Genomic DNA, 23,839 nt, shown 5'->3' with positions numbered 1-23,839 from the left:
TGACCTTGGGGTTTTAATTGTTATATTTAATGATGAGAAAGTTTGACCGTGGTGAAGTTCTTTTTATCCGTGACATCCGCATATCAGCGCAAAGCGATTCTCGCTACGGTTGGTCGATTGTTTGGCGTTTCTTCGCACAGTAATTATGAATGTTAGTTATGGTTTGTTTTCAGGCGAGATGGCAGATGCTACTTTGAAGTGTGCATGGGGGTGATATTCCAAGTTTTGTTATAAAAAGCATCTCTCACTCTCTCTCTCGCTCTATTTTTCCCCATCATCCCTGAGTTTAATCGGCCTTGACTGACTGGCAGTCCCTTAGAGTGCATTCTCGGGCACCAGTTCCCAAAGGAGGAACCCATCAGACCCCCCCTCGCTGTCTCTTATATACATGCATCAGCCACTGTGCCTATAGATGTTACGCATTCATTTACTTTGAAGACAACTCATGGACTTACAAAGCATATGTTTTGAAAGGAATATTCTAAATGAATGGCACGCATGGTGTGTACCCGTATTCTGTCTTAGTTTTTTAAATAGTCCACACACACAGTTATGATCATGCAGCACAATGATGAAAATAGTCTAAGAAAACTTTTTTTTAGAAACTGAACTGAACCGAACGTAATGCCAAGCAGTTCAGTGTAAATCAACCATTGTAAATCAAATGGAAATTGTCATCATTTACTCTCCATCTTGGCGAACCTGTATGACTTTCTTCCTTCTGCAGAACACATAAGAATATCTTGTGAAGAATGTAGGTAACCGAACAATGGCGGTACCCATTTATTTCTGTGGTACAGACACGTAACCGATGTTTGTCAATGGGTAAAAAATATCAAACATTCTTTATAATATCGTCTTTTATGTTCCTAGGAAGAAGCAGAGTCATACAGGTTTGAAATAAATAACATAATAAAATATTTGAAACCCTGTGTTTTCTTCTCAAAACAGCGTTTAAGCAGATATCTTTGAGGAACATGTTGATGTGAAGTTTTTGATTTTCGATGTCAGTCTTCGTACTGAATTGACTGTGAACATCTCTCTTAATCCAAAAGACTGAAGACAGACGCCATGCGACTCGTAAAGCTGTTAGCACGACTGCCTGTTTGTTTTACATCATCGCTGTGTTCTCGAGGCATTCAGACACAGTCCTTCCTGAAGTGTTTGCGTTGCGTCCAATCTTTTTTTTCAAATGGCCTTCGAAGTGTTTTACGGTTTGTGTATCAGGCTGGAGGACAGATGTACCGGCGAACACATGTCAGTACGTCTGTGAATCAGAGTCTGGTTCTCCTCACGCTGAGATGTTTCAAACCAGACCGAGACATCTTCAATTAAATGTCCTGTTAACCTAAACAAGCCTTATCAGTGGAATGTCTCGCTCGTAAAAAAAGGATTTGTGAAGGACGACTAAAAAACTGCATAGTTCAACAAATGGCTTTTTGTTAGTTTAGTATTATGGACATTCTTGGTGTGTTCTTCAGATCTGAGTGGTTCACAGAAACGCAACTTTTTATTTTGGAGAAGGGTTATGCAAAGCTCACCTCCTCACACAGAATGCGTGTATTTACAAAGGCTTTCTATATGTCCCTTTCAAAATTCAACAAAAATGAAATGACCAACTCTTCCTTTGACATCAGACACGCCTTATTCCCATCATGCATTGCTTCTGATTATACACCGGTGTGAATTCCACATTCCCCACCAAATCCAGTTCCATCCCTCCTCCCCCAGTCCAGACGTCACCCAGCACCAGCAGTCCTGAGATTGAGTCACCCCATGAGCTCCGCCTCACACCGCAGACATTTACAGTTCCCCCGAGCCCAACTGCCCCATGCACCTTCTCTCCTGCTCATCTTGATGAAGTGATGGAGGGTCTGGAATCCACATTGACCCCCACAAAAGGCCAGGGCGGCAGTATAAAGATGAAGGAAACTAATAAAAATCAGACAGAAATGTCAAAGGAATATTAAACGTGTCATAGCTGCCCGGAGTGAAAAGGTGATCGGAAAAGAAATATGTGTCAGATGAGCTCAGGGCAGGTTGTTTTTTGGACATATTCGGGTCAATTTTTTTGATGATTTTGGGGGAGAAATAAGAGATTTGTATTTTGCAATAGGGATTTGTTTTTGTCAAACCCCACCCCCTTTACTTTCATTAGCTTAATGCGTCTTATTTATCGTTACTTATTTATTGTATTCCTTGTTATTTGAAAATGACTTGTATAAAAAAAATTTTTGCATTACCATAATGAGAATTTAGGGGAAATTAAGATATTCATAAAATTAATATTCTAAAGATTGACTTTTATTTTAGTGACTTTTGCCTCTTTATCTGTTTGAAACATACAATTTTAAGTTTGTGTAAATCAGATGACGTCAAACTGACATATTGTGCAAAAGCCTCTCATTTGTTTTAAGCAAACATTTTTAATGTACTTTCTCAAAAGATTGTATTGAAGTATTTAAACCCACAAAAATACAGTTTGCAGCTTGAAATAAAATCAAGTGTCTTATTTTTCTATTGATATTGGGGTGAAATATGACTGATATTTTCTTGACACATTTGTTGAAATCTCCCTTGGGATTCCGGACATGTGCGTCTTCCTCCAACTGTACCATCATTGTTTGGTTCGGCATGCCGGCAAGCTCGCTGGCAGTTTGGAAAAATGAAGACCTCCTTGCGTTCTGCTACACGGAGCCTGTTTTACGGTCTCGTTTTGTAAATTGTTGAATCAGCAGTGTCACTCCGGCTGCGTTCTCAATTAGCCTCTGGAACGGGGACCAGATAGTTGCCAGCGTCGAGCCTTTTGTTAACAAAAGCAGAATTGAATGTAGCTCATGCTAACCCGAGCGAATAGGCGTTTATGCACATTTGAATTGATAATGTATTTTTCCTCTTTCTTGTGGATTATGAAGATGCGTACGTTCTGTTTGGTCAGCACATTCGAAAACGGCACGCATCGTAATACTGTTTAAGCTCGTCTCACCGGAGTCTTTTCTTGGTATTAATCTGTGTCCGACAGGCAGTTTATCCTCTCCCAATTATAAAAGACCGATTTGAAAATATCTTAATCGATCTGCAAAGTTCTTCTTTGAAATATAGCCCTGCCATCAGGGAGAGAGTCTCGGCACAAATAAACACGCACACGTGTGGCTGAGTTATATAGTAAACATTGCATGGCTAGTAAATCGTTCTCAGGTTCGGGAAAGCGAAAGCTGTTGTTTAAAATACGACACAGTCATTCTCAGGGGCAGGAAATCTGATATGGGAGGCTGGATGTTGGGCGGTAAATCAATTATTATTCTGTCGTCTAGACGACGGAAAAACGCGAAAACTGTCGCTCTCCCAGGAGAGAGACTTGTTTCCATTCATCTCGCTGCCGTCTCTGTCTTTCTCTCTCTCTCTCTTTGAGATCAGATTAGTATTGTCGTGAGGAATGCTCTTAGAAATCTCCCAGAATGCTCTGGGGCGTCTGAAGCAGGATTTGGTGGTAAAGCCTGGGAGTGTCCCGGGCTTTGTTGCACGGCTGAAGTGTGCCTGCTTTGGGCTCGACCTTGCACGGCATCTCCCGGGCCCGGAATAAAACGGGGACGAAAGCACTGAGAGCTGCTCATTAAATTATTTAAAGCCCCCGTGAGGGGAAAATGCGACTTCAACACCATGAAATCGCACGAATGTGACGCTTCCCGTCACGTTTGAGAAATTAAAGAAAACTAAAGGTCCCGAAAGCAAAGAGAACCCCACTAGTCCATAGAAATGCTTCAGAAATCAAAATCGGCAGTGGGTGTGGAGTCAACCAAAACAATACAATGCTGTTTATGTGTTCGTGATTGCTTGTTTTGCTAAAATAGAGATCTGTAATTTAGTTCTGGCATACACGGCGAGCTCATTGAAAGAACGAATCATTAGATTCAAACCATTAGCTTGAATGATTCATTCAAAGAAATATTTGCTCTTTAATCTGACAGCAGCGGTCGCACGCCGTGTTTGTTTTTAATGCCGGAGACGACAGCGCTATTGAAAGACTATTTTTAAAGACGTTTTCTATGGGTATTATTTTACAGTTTTTAATCTTATCACACTCGATTCTAGAAGTTCACAAAAGGTAAAAAAATTGATCTAAATTTTACTCCAATATGCGAACGCAGTCCCCAAATCAGGTATTCTCTCCAAAACACGGCGGTATTGATGGCGAGATTAAACATCTCCCTATCAATCCTTTTATTCATGCAGCCATTGTCTTCATCGGGCCACGTGACTGATAACATCGGCGGATTTGCAGTCAGGTCACCGCATGTGTTTAACACACTGATAGCGGCCCCGCCGAATGATAGATAAGGCGCCGAGATGGGCGCGGGGGGCTGGGCGAGGTTGAAAGGGGGTCGGGGTACTTGGGTTGATTTCAAGGAAATTCACGAGCCCCCTCCCGGCTCCCATTTCTCACCTACCTCTGTCTCTATCAATTTGGCCCGATGCGGAACCGCGGACGAGACGAGATCATCTCTCCCTGGGTGGGGAGGTGAAGAAAGATGTGAAGGGGGGAGGGAGGTTGCAGGCATGACTGCGTGCCTCAGAGGCAACTCGCGGTGGTCCCATCTTTCTGTACCTTGGGTTTTGGTGGAGCATCTTGTGTCTGTGTGGCGAGGAGGGGGTAGGATGCAATTAATGAGCTTTAAACCTCCCCGGCATGTCAGTGTCTGTCCTCGAGGGTTAATGCTCCACTGAACAGTTCCCTCAGGTCCTGTGATAACACACATACACACACACTGTGATTTGAGATGAGCAGACAGGATGACTACCCACAAACACTAGAGTCCTGTTGGCTCTCATTGTTGTGTACATCTATTGTAGCGGTACTGAGGACAATGACTTCATTACTGCCGCCCATTCGGTGGTGTTCTGGGTAATATGTTATACAGATAAGCACACATGTGCGGCCCGGGCACCATAATAGCTACCAGAACGTTCTTAAATGATGCTCTGAAGGAAGTGGGTCAGCGAGAGGTAAAATCCTTAGCGGTTCGTTCCTCGTCCTGTTTTTTTTTTTTTAACAGGTCGTTTCATCCAAAAATGGGGTTTATCCCACACGTTGCCTGGAGCATTGATAGATGCATACAAAGGGCTTACATAGAAGTACCGCAGTGGGTACAGCGATCATACTTTAAATAATGAATGCTTGAATTTCAATTGAAAAAATGTTTTATTATATTTTTATAAATTCTGTTTTCTATATTTTTATATACAAGTTTTGAACTTTTCCTAGATGCATATACATATATGTATCGCTTAAAAGCGAGTATGATTTTGTTTTCTTTGCTGTATTTCAAGTCTGAAAAAATACAGAGCATCTTCTCTGTCATGACCTGTTTCTCCAGTTTTCATTTTCTGCAAATAAATGCAAACAGAAACAATATTTTTTTTTATCAAAAATGATCATTTGACCTAAACACATACATATAAATATTAAATTATATTTTTTAATAATTAAGAATATATATATTTTTCAAATACTATCAACAATTATTTCACGGGTGGATTTTAATTATAAAATGTATTATATATATCATAGTATAAGAATATGGTAAAGATTTAGTACTATGGTATTTGCATGGTACTGCCACGAAAATTAGAAGTGTCTTTTAGGTTTTCAGTGCTTATAGTTTATTTTAATGCAAAAAAAATATAAACAGGTCTCTTGATTTTGTCATCTTCACCCGTGTAGCTCAGATTCCAACGCAACGGTCCTGAATGAACTATTTAAGTTATTTCTTTTTATAATTGGTACAGTCATTGTGGGATTACATGGACATGTGTTTGGGAAGCGTTGAATGAGTTGTGTGTAACTGAAGTGTTGTGTAGCTCCAGGGCCGGCGGTCAGCCCCGAAAATAGGCCTCATGTGGAGCGAGCACCTGTTCGGTGGAAATACGATAGGAGCCGACCGCTGCTCGCAGAGCGACTCAATGTGCTAATAATCAACAATCACACTTCCGTCATAATAATAACAGTTATTAAAATTAATGTTTGTATACGAGCGAGTGTTGCTCTCTCATAATGGTTTGCCCTTGGACTGAAAGAGATTGAAGGAGATTTTCTTGTGTTAATGAATGTTAAAGGAATTCCACAGCTGTGTGCTGCTCGACGTTGCTGTGATGCTGAATGAAGTCTCTCACAGATCCGATGTTGTCCATTTTGTGAGGTTTTCTTTGAGAAAGAGGCTTGTCATTCTGTCTCTTTATCTCCGCTCTCATGTAAAACCTTGTTGGCGGTCAGTGAGGCTTTTGTGTCAGTCTAATGTCGAAGTCAAAGACTTTCAGAAAAGCTAAATGTGTTGACCTTTTAATCCGAGAGAAAGGATGGTGCACGGGAACACACACACACCGTGTTTCTAAATCGGATTTGTGAGCGAGTTTGGTATTGTTTCCTAACTAGTCTGGACTTTTCCAGCATCCAGGAATTTTTCGGTTCTCAAGTAAAAACATTCAAAGTCCGTCAACATATTCGATTTTTATTGTTTATCAAAATAGAATGGGATTTTGGATCAGTTAGATTTCACTGTGTAAATGTTTTTGTAGTGTTTCAGCTTCCATGCGGATTAGTTTACTTCCTAACTTAAAACAAGGATCCTTTTTGAGTACAAATCTTAAGGCTTCCCGGAGGAAAATGTTATTGCTCAGATGTTGCTCTTTTGTAGCTCGGGAGATGTGACGGAGTTCTCAGTTGTGTTTCATTTAAGTGTCAACTTGGTCTCGGATGGTCTCCTAAAATTAACAAAAATAGAAACAATTGTTGAAATCCGTGAGGAGCATGGAGGTTGTGTAGAGGTAAAATAATCTGGATTTGGGTAAAATTGATGAGAAATGTTTGAGTTCATATTGAGATCTTCAATAATATTGCAATTTTGATTGCAGACAAATCTAAAATTTGTTTGTGACATTGTTGAGATCTCTAGTGAAACTCTAATGGAGATATTTGTAAGATTTCTGTCTTTTTCTCGAGAAGAGACAAAGATGAGACTCAACCAAACATTTCCTCTCCATTTGATCTCATTATCATCACAGTTATTCGTCCTAGATATCAAAGAGATGTCATCTGTGATTTGTCTTATGATGTTTAGCAGTTGAGGGATTGTGTAGGTCTCAGTGGAAGCTCTTAGTGAGAGATTGAAGTGTGTTGTATTTTAAGTGTTTAATTAGGGGCTGTGGACCCCTGATGAGGCGCAGCTATTATCACCTTTAGCTAACAGAGACTGTCTTCATCTGCGCTTGAAGGGTGGGGGTGCGTTGGTTTCTGGGTATGGTTGTTTGAACATTTCCCTTTCCTTACATTTATAGACGGTCTTCATATATACGTCATTCATAATGTAATCTGTTGTGATGCATTACTCGCATGCTGATTGTTTTCGTCTTTCTTGCACATCTTCAAATCATATTAGGCGTTTTATCACCGTTTATGTGTTGATTCTTTTGTACAGCTGAAAGAAAACAAGACATACAGGGCATCATGACAACAGCCAAACGGCGTTTATTCACAAAGAACTTAAGGCTAAAACTTTGCAAGCAGCTCTGGTAAATGCAGGGAAACTAAAAATAAACAAATAAATCAATTATTGGAAATGAGCATATCGCTCTGGTTTGAGATACATTTGGTGATAGCTGAACAATTTGAACACTTAATAATGTGAAGTCAATGATTTAGGTTGAAGCAGATACTACAGGAAGCAGATTTTTCATTGTTTGTTTGTTTGTTTGTTTACATCAGTGGTTCTCAAACTGGGGGACCCAAGAAAGATCCAGGGGTGCCACAGATTTCGTGGTATTTGCATAAAATGTAAAATAAATTTAAATGTTTCATAAATCAAACATCAGACAAAAAAGACCACCAACCAAAATAATTGATTTTCACGGATTGAATAAACAAATATGTTTTGTAGAGAACCACTGGTTTACATTAAAATACATTTTTTATAAACGGCAAACGTTATAAATGGCTGTTCAGTTTAAGGAGTTGCATTGATGTTTTCTTTCCCCAGAGAATGTGAAGTATTTGTTAGTTACATAATTTTCAGTTTTTAAATATTGCATAGCGCCTTATTCAATTTAATTCAAGTTTATTTTTATAGCACCTTTTACATTGTGGCATTGTTTCAAAGCAGCAGGTTATCTCATACCACATTTTCACATATTTTACTATCATATCAGATATCAAAAATGTGCGATCTGGAAATTCAAGCTACCTCAAAAATACTATGGTTTTACCATAGTAGATAGCCCTCAAGTTTTTTTTACATGTGTTAGTTTTTCTTCTTCCTAAACTCTACCACCACTCTCTCTCTCTCTCTCTCTATCTCACGCACATGTGGACTTTAATGGACTCTGTACTTAGAACGTTTGTTGACAAAGCATGTTTTGGGTGGAAGCGGGCCTCCGTGTGAAGCTCTTCCGGCCAGATGTCAGTCAGGAGTGCGGCTGCTGTCTAAACTGTGAGCCGATAGAAGGTGTGTGTCGATATTAAGCTTTCTCCAGCTCACAGATCCACCGAGAGCGAGTAAACCCCTCGCTCGGATAACAGTTTCGCTTTTTATTTAAACGTGTGAGTCATCCGCAAACAAGAGTCTGTCTCTCACATTTCTCTCACCTCTGCGCTTCTTTGGACTTTAAGTGATATAAACCGCTTTCCTAATAATGCTTTTCCATTTCTGTGGGCCCTTCAAAGATGTTGCAGAAGTCGTGGGCATAGCAGCCCGGCCTGCAGAGAAAGGTCTGAATTAGATCACAAAGGTTCCAGATGGCTCAAATGTAATTATTTAGCACACAGAAAACCAATTCGGGTCAGCCTCAAATATATAGGAAGACTTGAAATGGGTTCCATATCGGTGTGCGCTTTTATGAGGGCCGGGAGGCAGTAAAAGTGTTAGCGGTCTGCGCCGTAAACGCATGTTCTGAGGGGTTACTATTCTGTTTTCTTGTGCGGGGTTGCAGAGATGGAGACCTGTAACAACGGGGCCAATCATTTGCTCTGCCCGCTTCCCTGTCTGCTCGACAAAGCGGCGTAAACAAAAGCCAACACACTTAGGTGCCAATTTCATTGTGCAGAAATGAAAAACGCTTGGCATGCTTTTTCTTTTTTCCTTTCAAAGGTAAAATCCGTATGGAAAGACGAAGAACGACTTGGAAGCAAAAGAGTGCCTTGTTCTTCGCCAATCCTAGCGTGTTGACAACTCATACAAAGTTTAAGTTGAGCTTAGGTGAGGTTTAAAGCCGCAGGTTAAGTCCCAGATGCAGACCGGGACATTTTAGTACCTTAAGACGCTTTTTAAGATATATGCGATGTCCTCTCTCAACCTTTAAGAGCTGTGAGGGATATTTCAGAGGTGCTCAGCTTTTCAACTTGAGTGCGAGGAATGTCGTCATGTCATTTTATATGTCTGTCGGAGAGCGAGAAACACGGCCACCTGGACACTTTCAGTCTCGCACTAATGGTTTTGTCAACGGTTTGGGTTTCAGAGCTACACTAAGCATAACAAAGAGGAAATCATACGTTTGAATTTGTTTCGAGAAACCAATACGGGACCTAAACGCTGATTTACATGTCTAAGCAACTGTATTTTAATTTGCTTATCGTAAACGGTGATAAATCAAGCTCTGCGTTTCCCATTATGGTGATCGATCTGCTGTTTGTGACTCGTGCCGAAGGCTTTTTCATAAAGCTTGAGAAAGAGCATTGAAATATTTTGAATAGATAAGCTAATGCAGTCCCATTGTTCATATCTGACGGGCTAAAAGAGGAGCTAGCCAACATGCTACAAGGCTCGTCTGCGTCTTGTTAACCCGAAAGGCACTTCAGCAGGGCGAGAGAGCTATTAATTGTGTTTGCTCTCAAACATGGCGACATGATTATTGTTTGTCCTTCTTGATTCCAAACACTGTTTCAACACATAATAAGTAGGTCGAGCTGCTGACTTAATCATGTGTGGAAGAAGAAATCTTATACCGTCGCATAAACACGGACGTTGAAAGTGAGATACCAAAATGCCTAAAATACTGTATGTATTGTACAGTGTGGTCATCTAAGGAAAACTGTTGAATTATTTCATATATAAGCTTTATTCGATTGTCTGCATGTGCCAATACCATTCTAGGGTGGTTTTTAGGGCATTCCGTGTTGGTTTCTAAGGTGTTCTGAGTGGCTAATAGAACATTCTTCATGGTTACTAAGGTATTCTGGGATGTTACTTGGAGGTTCTGTGTGGTTACTAGGGCATTCTGGGTGGTTTCTAGGGAATTGTATTGGTTACTAAGGTGTTCTGAGTGGCAAATAGAACATTCTTCATGGTTACTAAGGCATTATGGGTTGTTACTGGGATGTTCCGGGTGGTTTCTAGAGCATTCCGAGTTGGTTCCTAAGGTGTTCTGAGTGGCTAATAGAACATTCTTCATGGGTACTAGGGCATTTTGGGTTTTGTGGCTAGATGGGATACAGCTATGGGTAAATTCTTGCTGGATGAGTTTTGATTTTATGCTAATCCTACCCCCATACGTAACCCTAAACTAGTGAGATTTTGGCCTTAACTTGTTCTGGCTGATAACTAGTGCATGGTAACTGGGCGGTCGGTGTGGTAACTGGGACTTTTGGAGTGGTTTCTAGGGCATTCCGGGTTACTAGGGTCCTGTGGGGGGTTGCTAATGGGTAGGGATTTGAAAGAACCACTGACTGCCAAAGTAACCATTAGCACTGGTGATGCTTTATTACTAAAATATTGGCCACATTGTAATGGTAAGACATTAAGGCTGGGTATTAGCCGCACACTTACATTTAAATGAAATGTTGTATTTCCAAACCACCTTTCATGATAATTGTCTCCGACAACAATTACTTAAGTGACCTGCCGAGAAGAGCACACTCAAATCACACGCACATTTAAACAAGCCTGTCCATCTTTACAGGAATGTGTGGAATAACAAAACTCCTGTAAGCCCGCTGAACTAAATCACAGTTGCGTTAATGTCAATTTCCTCTTTAAATCTCCTGCGCTTCGGGCTGACGCGTATTCAACGTAGATTTGCATCGTCATCCATCAGCCCTGGATTAAAAAATTCATACATTTCTTCTCGCCCTGACAAAGCAGCGACTCTGTAATCGACTTCCATCTTTGACTGAAGTTGCTCTCTGATGAGTTGCAGAGAAGAATGGATGTCGCCTTTTAACTTTCACTCTTTTAAATTTTAGGGTAGAAAGTGAAGTCAAACTGGGTTAACACCATGGAAACACTGTTTTAAATTGCCCAGGAGTTCCTGGTAAAACAAACGTAGGCCTTCTATTCCAAACATATCTCTGATGGTGTGATTGCACGTATAGAAAAGGTTTGTTTGTTGTGCATGTTGCAGCGAGGATGTGCAATACCAGCACGCAATTTCCTGCACAATTAATTCCAGGATTAAGTTTGGTTTCATGTCAGCTTCTCCTCTGTCTGGATCCGGGCAGGAAAGGTTAATAAGCTTACGTTGGAATTCCAGGCGTCTCCAAGGGGTCATTGGCAAACTTTTTGTCTGTGTTTTCTTTCTTTTTTCACCCCCATGAAATGTCAGTGTATAACAACAGTCGCCCGAGAGAGAGGTAAATCCTGAAAGAATAGATTACCCAAAAATGTTCTCCTAATATTCTTTCAAACACTATTATATGAGACCTGTGTAGGTATATACATTTTCTTTGGGTTGAGCTGAAGAACAATTTACATTAACTTAAAACGTTTTATATTTAGTAGTTTATTATTTATATTCTAAACAAAGTACATTTTTCGACAGAGCACACATAATGTTATATATTTTTTTTCAGTGTCTAAAACTATTTTAATAATCTGCCTAAAATGGTTATTCCCCAAACGGTAGCTGGGTTTTATGGTATCAATTCTCAGATGCGGAAATCTTGCGGGCGAAACTGTTTTAAATTACTTTTACATTTTTGATGAGGTCCTTTTTTATGTTGGTATGTTACAGACTCTTATCTTTTCATTTCAGTAGATAGCAGACATCCTGAAATGTAATTAAGTAGCGTATATTAGTTTTACCTCTATCTCATTTCTCCTTGCCTAGAGGACGACTTAAGGACGGACATAAGCCCAGTCCTTGAGATGTGTTCTCCTCTAGGATGAGTTGTGAGTTTGCAGACGTTGCCTTGGCCGTGATCCAGCACCTGAGCGGCAGGTCTGTAGCGATCAGAGAAGCCTGGCTGGTCTCTGGCCCGTGACAAGCGTGTGAGAAAAGTAACATTCCTGTCTACACACGTTCTGCTCTGTGTGACAGCCCATGAGATGGCTGAAGTCAAATCCCTTCCAGCAGCCGCTCCACCTGTGCACATGCAGGGATTTACAAAACCATTCCGTTTAAGATGGCCTCTTCCGTCCTTCCTTTTTCTTTCTAAAGAGAAGAATAGGCTATACCGCTCATGGCAATGGCAAGTGAATTCAGCCATCGATATTTCTTAATGGTCATATTCAGTTTTTTAATATATACGTTTGGTCATGAGGACAATGAAGAAGGAGGGTCACATTATAGAGCATGGGATTTAATGCACTTTATAGCGAAAAACATTTGCAAAGGCTTCAGGAGATTTGGATTTTAAGTTGTGGTTCGTTTAATAAAGTGAAATTGCTTTGGAGAAATTAAATGATACACACTGAAAAAAACTACTTGTAGAATTTACTTAATAAAATCCTCTAACAATTTGCACGAATATTTTAATAAGTAAAATGTGCTGCTATAATTCAAGTAGAATTTACTAACCAGAATAAAGTTAATTCTACTTATTAAATAAATGTAGTATTTGTTAAGATATGAAGTAAATATTCCTTCAAGTAAACAAAAAAGATTCAATTGAACAAAAACATGTTTAACTCAAACTTCACCGCTCACTTACTTTCATTTTAAAATAAACAATTTTTTACGCAATTTTACCAATTTAAATGGGTTTAACATGGTAAAATTTGAATTGAATTGGATTTACTTAATAATTTGTTCAAGTAAAATTACTCAAACAAAATAATTAAAATCTAAACAACCCAAATTAACTTATTTTTTTAGGTTAAAAACAGGTACATATAACCGTATATTTTTATTTAAAAATCATAAAATCTACTGAGGCACATACATTTTTTTTCATGTACAAAAGATAAGTATGGAGTATGATGCTAAAAAATGTTCATAAATGTGTTGATTTTCTTTCTTTTTTTATTGAAGATATGGTATTTTGAACAGGCCGTATTTTTGCTCAATGGCCATTTTCAGTTGGTTCTGTTTTGCTCCTAAATTAAGATAAAAAATGCACATTAAGAAAAAAAAACCAAACTGTGCCACTTCCATTTGAACCATCTCAAAATATGGGTGTTTTTTGGGCGAGGGGGCCGTAATTTCCTCCATACGAATATTCAAAACCAACAGAAAATGATAATTGAAAGGTTGTTCCCGAAAAAAGCGTTCCGGCGAGCTTGTAATTTGGGCATTATACAGTGGCGGTTTACATGACTGGCTCTGAGTAATTGCTGTTTAGTGAAACTAGACGCTGGTGGAGGGTGAAGGGCACGGGAGGATGTGCGGCGGAGGCTGTCGCTTGGTCTACACACTAAACGAAAGAGATCTTTGAGTTCACCGCCCAGGAAAGCCCTCGACCATGTAGGGCGAACAAGTGAACAAGTTATGCCGTAGTGGATGAATCAAGGTCTGCGTCAGATGTTTGTTTAACCTTGTTTTAACGTGACATAAGAGAGTGTTGTTGGATTTGGAGAATAAAATGTGGCTGAGATTTTTGGACATGTACATTTTAAGTAATGTGTTTGCTTTCGTATGTGTGCCTTGTGATGCTGACACAAGCAACCCCCACCTTAGCAACCGTACCCTAGCAACAGTCTATTTTCATTCCTTATAATTGACATCTTTTTCCCCGTAATGCCTTTTTCTAAACCCTGTTAGCGAAGTGCATGCATTTCTGAAAGCTTTAAGACCTCAGAGTCATGTGACCCCCACACCCTTAAAACCAAACCATGTGCAGACGCTCAACGGACCTCCGCGACACGAGAGTTCAGAGGTGAGGCCCGGTCAAAGGTCACGGATACCATCGAAAGTGCCCACAGCGGTAGAGGAAGAGGGTGTTGATGGTTTAGCTGGTCGTGTTTGTTAGGTTAAAGTGAGACAAAGCAGGTGTTGATGGTGTGTAGTCTGGAAAAACTGACGCTGACGTCCATCTCTCAAGCTTGATCTGAGAAAATGGGATGAAGGCTGTAATTGAATTACACACCCTTTGTTCGGTTCCCGGGGTGCGGAGCCTTTGTCTTCTTTACTCTCATAAGAGGATGATTTTGCGGCTTGAGGATTTTGACCTCATTTTAGAATCGGTGGAGGGCTTTTTTCATTACTGGGGTCCTCATGTAAAATACGCAGAATGGAAGACCTCTTTAAGGGCTCGGATATATCTGAAGAGGTTCAAGAATCCGTGATGGGGTGGATGTAATGTAAAGCAACGGAGTGATAGTCCACCGTGCTGCTCTTGACAAAATATATCTCATTTACCCATAATCCCTTTTTTGTGTGGAGGGCTGCTGAGGGCGGTTGTTACCACTGATCTTTTGGGACCCCAATATTCTGTAGAAGTGGCGTTCTGCACAGGGTGAAGAGCTCAAAGCGGATCATTTTTAAAAAGTACAACATTGGCCCTCATTGACTTATATGAACATTGTTATATTTGACATTTCTCCAAATATCTTCTTTTGTGTTCTACAGAAAAAGTCCTTCATATATAATATGATTATTTTATATTAGTTTAATAAGCTATTAGGCACAGTGTTTATATTTTAGTTTGTTTCACTTTTATTTTTGTCTTTTAACATCTGCTCTGAAATGCAGATCTTTACTGAGATAAATCAATAGTTGCGCTTGTCACATGGTCTTATGTTGTCATGATAGAATAATTGAGTTTTCAGAATGCCCTCCCGGTTTATGCCCACAGAATCCTGTTTTATCCCTCGATCCATCACTCCTCCAGCACGCTGCCGTGTCTTTCACACTTTTCATCCACTATTTTTCTTCCTTTTCTCCTCGCTTTGATCTGAGTGATAAATGAGTCTCTGGTGGGCCGCCCCTCCCTCACATATGTCAGTGTTGTTAGTCAACACTTCGTCTCTCTCACCTTCTGTGTCTCATTCATATTCATTCAAACACTCATAGTTTTCTGCTTTTTGTTTTAGTGCCTTTTTCTTATATCAGGAGTTTTTTATTTATAATATAATAATGGATTCTTTTGAAATAAATTCATTTAAATATAAAAAATGAACATGACAAATTTATGAATGTATGCAAAAATATAATATATTGTTTTAACAAACTTTAATAACTAAAATGACAATTATTAATGTATACAACTTTTTTTCTTTAAACTAAGATTTATACAAAAAAAAAAAAAAAAACATGACAGATATTTATGTATATATTTTCATATAATTTTCTATTATTTAAAACTAAGATTTATATACATTTACTAATTTATGGTCATTCTTGTTTTTAAAGTAAATGTTCTATTTTTGTGATATACATATTCAAAATTAACATTAAAAAATATATATGTGTTAGTTATATATTTTTATTGTCATGGTCATTTATCTGATTGTATTTGCTTTATTTATTTTTATTATATATATCCATTTATGCTGTCTTCCAATAGAAGCTGTCTTCCTCTTTTTATCACGAGTAGTTTGGAATGTCAACAATAAATGTATACATATATGAATCTTAGTTTTAAATAAATATTTAAAAAATGAACATGGCATTAATATATATGTTTATATTTTCATATGGTTTTATATAATCCGGTTTTGTTTTGTTTCAAAAAGAGAGTGGCTACCCTTTCTGTTACTAGTAGTTTGGAAGGTCGAGTTTGAGAAAGAGAGGCAGAAAATGAAGCCAGCTACACTTAAGTTCCTTTCAGCTGCTCGCATGCACTTCAAATCAATAAAAACCCCCCAAAGGAGAAAAGCCGCCACCCCCCGTTCCATTTTCTCCAGCCGTAGTCATTTCCCTATTCTCTTTGCCCCCTCCGTGATCGATGAAGGAAAGATTGGGCTATGATCGAACCCGTCAGTCTTCTGTCCACTCTCCACAGCTTACGGGTTACAACTCCACGGCAGGTTAATTAATAGATGGATAGGCGGTTCGACGCCACCCGGCATCATTTGAGTGGCAGAGAGGCAGAGGGGGGAAGGTAATATTTATCTAAATTCCAATTACCCTCATCTGAGCTGTTTGATGTTGTCGTCGGGTCAGCTCTCGACAGGTCGAGCAAGCACTTTGAATTTCAAACACTCGAGCGTGCCGCGAGGACATCCCAGCCTGCAGAAAAGAGTACACATCTTCAGCGTGTCCTCCTGAAAGCCATTTAAGTTCACCACTGACGTTTTTCTTTTTTCAGGCTGGCAGAAAAGTGCAAGTGATTACAGGGGAGCAATCGCTGGGGTTTTTGGGCTCCATAGTCCCCATTTATTGAGCGAGAGATATCTGACGGGTTTTACTGTCATTTTGGCAAACAGACCTTAGCAATCATGCGCTGTCCAGTTTTTATCTTGCTGAAAAGTTGCCACTTTTATTTTCACCTGTGCAATAGTTTGGATTGTCACAATTAGAAAGAAAAGTTTTGAGAAAAGTTTTTTGTGACGGAAGTTCACTTTTCCTGTGTCATTTAAAAATTGTGAACACAATAACCAATTAAAATTTCAAGTTGATTGTATAAAATAAGCATTTGGATTCATAGTAAATTCACATGAATCTTTCTTAAATTCTATTTTGATGTCACAACGCCATCGTCAAAATGAGCGGTCTCGTAAACAAAATACAGTCAAAGCTTTTTATCAGATTCCCAGCGTATCTTATTGAAGTAAATCGTGCCAGAGCAAGCCATTTTGTTTAAATCGGGACTCACTCTGTTCTGTAAATTTGAACATGTACCAGTTTAGTCTCGTCTCCATCTCCGCGCAAACGTTCGACCATTCTCCAGGAATTATGTTTGCATACTGTAAGCGTTCTATTAAAAGAGCCGTGACACAGTGGCACTGCTGGTGTAGGATTGTTTTCCAAGGTACGATACTCAAATTTCCCCACATTCTGACGGGCTTGCGTAACCAAAACGAGAAACAACGTGATCGTTTACAACTGAACGGCCTTGAACTTATTTGCAAATTGATCACATTGTGCAGGTGGCGTCAAACCGATCCGCTTAAATTGACGGGAGCGTGTAGATGAAGACTGCGAAACGCGACACTACAGCTGGCGGCGCATGAATTGATGAGGTGCAGACGCAGTCCGTCTCGTTTCAAACCCTTCTGTCCTGCTGCCCGGAGAGACGTGGGCTTTGACTTGGCCGGCAGTACGTGACACCCAATATGGCAGACTTCGACTAATTGATGCCACCTTGTCAACCCTAATTACTGCAACTGCTGCAATGAGAAAGCAGCTAATTAACAGACTAACGATGTTTGTCACTTCAGACCGACCCAGATATTTAGGAGACGGCCCAAGTCCGCTGCCAACGCATCTGCTTGTGTGCTTGTTTTTCTCTCCTTCCTTTTCGTTTGGTTCTCATCGTTTTGATCTTTCTGCATACCTTTTTCCGCAGGAAATGAGTTTACTTACGCCCTTATTTCGCTCTTCTATCACGTTTGCGTCAGAATCGATTAGGACGGAGGCGCCGGCTTGCGGTTTTCAGGTGAGCTCTCTGACTTTAAATGGGGTTGTCAGGAGCTCTCTGGATTTTTTTCCTCCATCGTCACTTCAAAGATGCTTTGGATTTTGACACATCTAGAACTCTGTTCCTACCCGGCGAGCTCAACTGCTCTAATTATCTGTGTGAGGAAACAAGAATCATTGGTAATGATGAAGCAGCATGGGGTTTGTGTGTGTGTTCGAGTGTAATTGATTTTTATCACACATCTGATCATATACCGGAATCTGTTTTCTCCGATCTCCGCTGCTGTTTTGCGTACATTCGGCGTTCGTTTTCTAGGTCAGCTGAAGATTTCTGCATTCGTGAGGAAAATGAGATAATCCTGCGTGTGTCGGGAAGCATTTCAGATGTGTAAACGTTGATATGCGGAGCTTGCTGCCAAACAGAAACACCTTTATGATCTCCATTAGGCTAAAAGTGGCTATAATTTAAAGTCGTTCACTGCTAAACGCCCTACTTTTGCTTTTAGAAATTGATGCATTTTCAAGTGGAAAAAAAACTATTACCTTCATTGTATCTCTTGGGATTGTGAAACGAGGCTGTTGTATATTAGAATAAAGTGTGATTTGTGCTGATTTAAAGTGTCTTGAAAGTATTTTTAATTTCTTGTGGAATATTTGTGTTTCTTCTCAGATTCGAGTAGATGACACACCTCCTTCGCCCGAGAGTGCACTGCTGTACGAGACTGTGAGTGTCGTGGAAGGAAACCCGATCTTACGTGACATGGTGTTCAGTCCAGAGTACCACTACATCTACCTGCTGAGCGAGAAACAGGTAAAATGATGACGCTTTGTCAGGTTTAGTACTAATCGGCTCAGTACAGCTCACTTCACTTTGGCTTAGTTTGCTTTTCCACTGCAGTTTAATAAGCTTATCATCATAGTTGCTACTGCCGTAGCATCATCGTGAACGTGACACAAACAAAAGCACAACACCGGATTAATGGAACGAATCGATGGCGGATAGGAGCGAAACGAAATACTGCTAAAAACACCCGAGAGTTCATACATCATACAGCAAAGAGCAGACTACGATCATTTGGTTTGCTCGACGGCGTACGAGGGTAAGCTAATCTTGCCGCTCATTGCGCCGTATTGTGCAGTACTTTGCAGTGGAAAAGTAACATTTGAGAACTAGTTTGTGTGTGTAAGCTTGTCCATTATGATGTCACTAGAACCAATTAAATGATGATCCATCTTTTCAGTCATTTGTAGATCTAGCAATATAAATATTTTGCTGGATATTTTTATGGTGGGTAACTGATATGTTATGGCCGGTGTGGAATTATGAATGCGAAGGAGAAAATATTGATAATTTTTTTGTTCTTTATGAATCTTGGAAACAGAAAAGGTTTAAGCTGATAATGCTATTGCTTTTTTAAGTATCATAGTGACTTATTAATATCTATAGAAATGATGGGTAACACTTTCCTTGAAGCATGTATGTATAATGCATTATAAAGAGTTATTAAAGTGCAAAATGCATTATAATTCTTCATAATGTGTGCTGTAATGCGTTATATGTAGTTGTAAAGAAGTAAAACCAATTTAAAATGTGTAGTGTAACAATGAACTGCTAAGTGTTGTAATGTTTTAACTGTAATACACATTATTTATAAGACATAACAATGCGTTGAAAGGTGCATTACAATGCTTTTAAACTATTTTTGTAAAACATTATGCAAACAGGCTTTAAGGAAAGTGTTACCAAAATATGTATTTATTTTCCTTTTACCTAAAGTTGTAGAATGAAAATTTCTGTCAAATTTGGTAATTCAGTTGTAACACTTTTTTGTTTTTGATTCACCAGTTGTTGTTTGTCACTAATTTAATCGCTATAATAACGGCAGCTAAAATATTCGCACCACACAGCGAGTAAACGAATAAAGACACATTTGTGTGGAATGAGTGAGCGACACCCGGGCCCTGTCTCCAAACTGCTTTTGTTTCAAGACCCCGACCAGAATCTCAAATATGTTGTTTTAACATCTGCGAGACAGGAAAACAGAATATGAAACGCTGGTTCACGACTTTGAATGAGAGCCCCAGCTGCTCGGCCCTAATAAGAAATGGCGGGGAAGCGTTTCCATCCAGCGCCGTGCGGAATAACAGCCTTCCCATAATGCTCCATTATGCAGCTGAAGGAAAGGAAGGATAAATGGATGTTCCTCCGCTGAACAGACGCAGACACTCTCTCTCATACAGTACAGCTGTAGACAGAATAGAGCTCTCTCTTCTTGTTCCTTTTCCTTCCTCTCAATGCTCATTTATTTCTCGCAGGAAAAAAGAGACGAGCAGAAATTTGTTGTCCTTGTGTATTTTTTGAAAGGCTTCATTTTTGAGTGATTCTTTAAAACGTGGTTCGAGTGACGCACTGAAACGGGAGCAAAGCTTCAATCTTTTAGCGCAGGGGTATTTTTAAATCCTTATCTGTTTGATTCAGTGGAAAAACTGATAGAAATTGTAATGTGCTCCAGGCTTCAGAGGAGCGTGGGCAGGAATTAGACATGCAGATAGTGGTATTAATTTCATGAGCGTTTACGCTTGAAGGTACAACTGTTCCATAATGTGTACTGTAACAGAGATCTGGGACATATAGCTTAAAAAAAGGGTCCGTTTTTTTTAGCCTTTTGAAGATATTAAATATTAGATGAAATTAGATGCTTAATCGCCAGCAGCTCCATTGTAGAACATTCCACTGGCAATGCAACAGTTTTGACTTTCAGTGAACACACATGGGTAGTTGACAAATAAACCGTTAATTTGTCTAAAATTTCATTTAATTTTTTTCTATAATATATATTCATAATTTGATTATATATTAAGAGAGATTTGTCTTTATTGTTATTTTGCTGTCCCACCATAGGACACGTTTACGGTTCATTTGTCAACAATCTACATACAGATAAGAAAAATTTACAGCTTGAACGCAAATTTCTTATATGTGACCCCGGATCACAAAACCAGTCTTAAGTAGCACGGGAACATATTTAGTAAAAGACAAAAATATATTGTATGGGTCAAAATGATTGATTTTTCTTTAATGCCCAAAATCATAGTATATTTGGTAAAGATCATGTTCCATGAAGATGTTTTATAAATTTCATACTTTAAATATATAAAAACTTTATTTATTTGAGTGGATTGCCTGCCACAGTGCCCCTGATTCACAACTTCATAGGCAATTTTCTCAATATGTATATTTTTTTGCTCTCCTAGAATCCAGAGTTTTAAATTGTTGTATCTCAGCCAGATATTTTCCTATTCTAACAACTCATCCATCAATAGAAATCTTATTTATTCAGCTTTCGGATTACGTAAAAAAATCACAACTTCGAAAAATTAACCCATAAGACTGGTTTTGTTGTCCACGGTCACATATTGAAATCACTATTTTGTCTTGATTTCAAGTTCAAATATATAAAAAATTAAATAAATTGACCTGAGATTTTAGATTTCTACATTAAATTAAATATATATGTGTTAATGCTTGAAGCAAGAAAACAATCTCCCAATAGGTAAAGAAAATATAATTCAGTAAACGGAATTTTGTAATACTCTTGTTATTTTCATTTTCTTGTTTTAGGCATACACTTTGACCATCCTTTTTTTTGGAAAACAAGACTAAAGATATGAAGTCATTTTGCTTCTAAATTCTTGAATCAAGTACTTTTATTTCCATTGTAAGAACAAGAGAAAAATTCCAAGAAAGTAATACATTTCGCAGTGCTATTATAATATTGCATTATGCATTTGGCAGATGCTTTCATCCATACCTTCAAACGTTCAATATATCTCCTAGATACTATAGAAACATTTACATTAGCATGATGTGAACCGAGAGGCCATCGCTCAAGAGAACGGTCGAGTTCAGAGAGGTTCTGGATTTCTCATGGATACAACTCAAACATAAGTGAGAAACTTGATGAATGTTCTCTCTCTCAGTCTCACAAAAGCATCGCTCGTGTTTTAAAGTGCCATCGTTGAGCACCACGCATCCAGATTTGTGTCGAGAAGTGAAAGAGATGTTCATGTTAAAACATCAGACTGCTCTGAACAGAACGCTCCATGGTCTCGTAGCCGAACAAAAGCTTTTCTTTGCATTTGGATCATAATGAGTAGATTCTGAGTAATTCTCTGAAAACATGAGACGAAGGTTTGAGCTGGACCGGACCTCCTGAGAAAGATTACCTCTCATCCTGTGGTGTCAAAGGTTGCTATTTATGAGAGAAAAAGTTGACATCAGCAGAAAGAAAAGAGAATTATATTCTTATTTCTTGGCTTAAAAGCACATTCCTGTCGACACGGCATAAAATTTTCATTATGTCATATGCCCGAAAAGCTTCTTGTGTTTGTCAGTAAGTGGAAAAGAAAGATATTACACTGAATCAAATATTATACTGAGTTTTTTTATGTTTAAAATTACTTGGACATGCATCACGTTGTGACAACTTCTAGGTTTTGTAGTTCAAATTTACATTTATGCATCTGGCAGACGCTTTTGTAAAGCAATGTGAAGCGCACCCATGATTTTTTTTTATTTCCAGGAGGAAAAGAAGGCAACATGTGTGCTGTAAGAAACTAAAATGTTTTTTCTTCCAAAGTTCTGTATTGTAGAAACACATTCTAGATGCATTTCATCTGTTGTTATCTCTCACACATGGAGATGTTTCAGTGCAGCCAGTTCTTCTGCTAACCGTTCAAAGGGTCGTCCCGATCACCTCACTTCACAAGGAAGGGTTTCTCCGCCGCTCCGAATCTTTGTGAGTTCCCTCTGTAGATGCACAATGCCCCGCTCACTTTATGAAACATGAACTGAGAAGAAACGGCCGTGAGTCAATAATTCATATCTTGCACTGACCACTGGAGTTGCGGCATTTGAATATTTCATTTGCGGCAGGTGCACGGAGAGGTGAGAGAGTGGGTATGCTCCGAAAATGGCCCGCTGCCACTCAGAGCCTTTAGATGGGTGTCAGTAAAAAGGTCTGTGAATGGCAAGCTTTCCGAGCGGCGTCATTATTTACCATCCCGCTCCTCGCATCACATCTATAATACAGCCATTTCTTTGGAGAGAGAGAGCGAGAGAGTGAACGAGAAAAAACCTTTCATTTATCAAACGTTGTGCTCATCCATCAGAAAGCGACGGTGCGAGTTGTGGTGCTCCTGGCTGTGTTTACCGAAGAATCATTTTGCTTTATGATTATATGGTTACCAATAAGAGCAGACCCAATGGACTCTTCCTGCACGTATACGTCGGTGTATGTTCATGTGTATTTTTGTTTGTGTATTTCGGGTGCGTTGGGATCTTATGACCGCGTTATATAACATTGACACTTGACAAATGCATTTAAAGGGCTAGTGCATCCAAAAATACTTTTTTAAACTTGCCATTTTAAGGGTTAAAAATAAACACAAGACTGTTATTGAGCAAGTACATAACAATATCAGTGTTTAAAACTGTCTCACTTCTTTAGTGGAAATGGTATAATTATGATAATTGACGTTTGTCCATTTTGTGGACGCACGCACCTGGTTTCGAAGTTAACTTCCGCTCTGTCATTGGATATAATATAATTGAATATTTATAATAAATTAATAAAATCTATATTTGAAGTTTAAATATAATAAAACAACAATATTTTTTTTCTGTTTCATTTAAATTATTATACATTTATATTCATATTTTATTGTATATTAATTGTTTTAAATTAAATCAAAACAGGTAGTTCTTTGCCGAGGTCTACCGGAAGTTAAGTTTTGGTTACATAACGTTTTTCTTTTTATTGCCGCTAAAACCGTCTATACAGGTAAAGTAACGTGCAATGTTATGTTTCAAACAGAGATGGCGATAAAGAGGCAAAAGTTACAGATTGCACCTTTAAGTTTCTCAAATATTATGCTGTTTTACATGCAGTGAATGTAAATAGGGACCAAGACTGATCACCAAAAATAGCGTAAAGTGGTCATGGTGCGTCCTGCAAAACAAACAAATGAGAGTAAATTAAAGATGACAGCATTTTGACGCCATGTTGACTTTAAGTGCCATCAGAGGTCTACACTCGATTACAAAACCGTACATTTA

The 23,839-nt window shown here is 39.0% G+C and overlaps 1 protein-coding gene across 1 annotated transcript in view; it reads left to right on the top strand.

The window, feature by feature from the left end:
• Window positions 1-23,839, top strand: part of plxna3 (plexin A3) — a 137,912-nt gene that overhangs the window by 34,502 nt on the left and 79,571 nt on the right. The window contains exon 4 of the mRNA XM_056772406.1: window positions 18,392-18,532. Within this exon, the coding sequence (XP_056628384.1) occupies window positions 18,392-18,532 (141 nt within the window). The remainder of the gene's footprint in view (window positions 1-18,391; window positions 18,533-23,839) is intronic.

Source organism: Triplophysa dalaica, chromosome 18 (assembly GCF_015846415.1).
Source record: "Triplophysa dalaica isolate WHDGS20190420 chromosome 18, ASM1584641v1, whole genome shotgun sequence".
Lineage (NCBI taxonomy): Eukaryota > Metazoa > Chordata > Actinopteri > Cypriniformes > Nemacheilidae > Triplophysa > Triplophysa dalaica.
The sequence above is the reverse complement of the archived record's forward strand: the minus strand, read 5'-3'. Positions and strand labels throughout refer to the sequence as shown.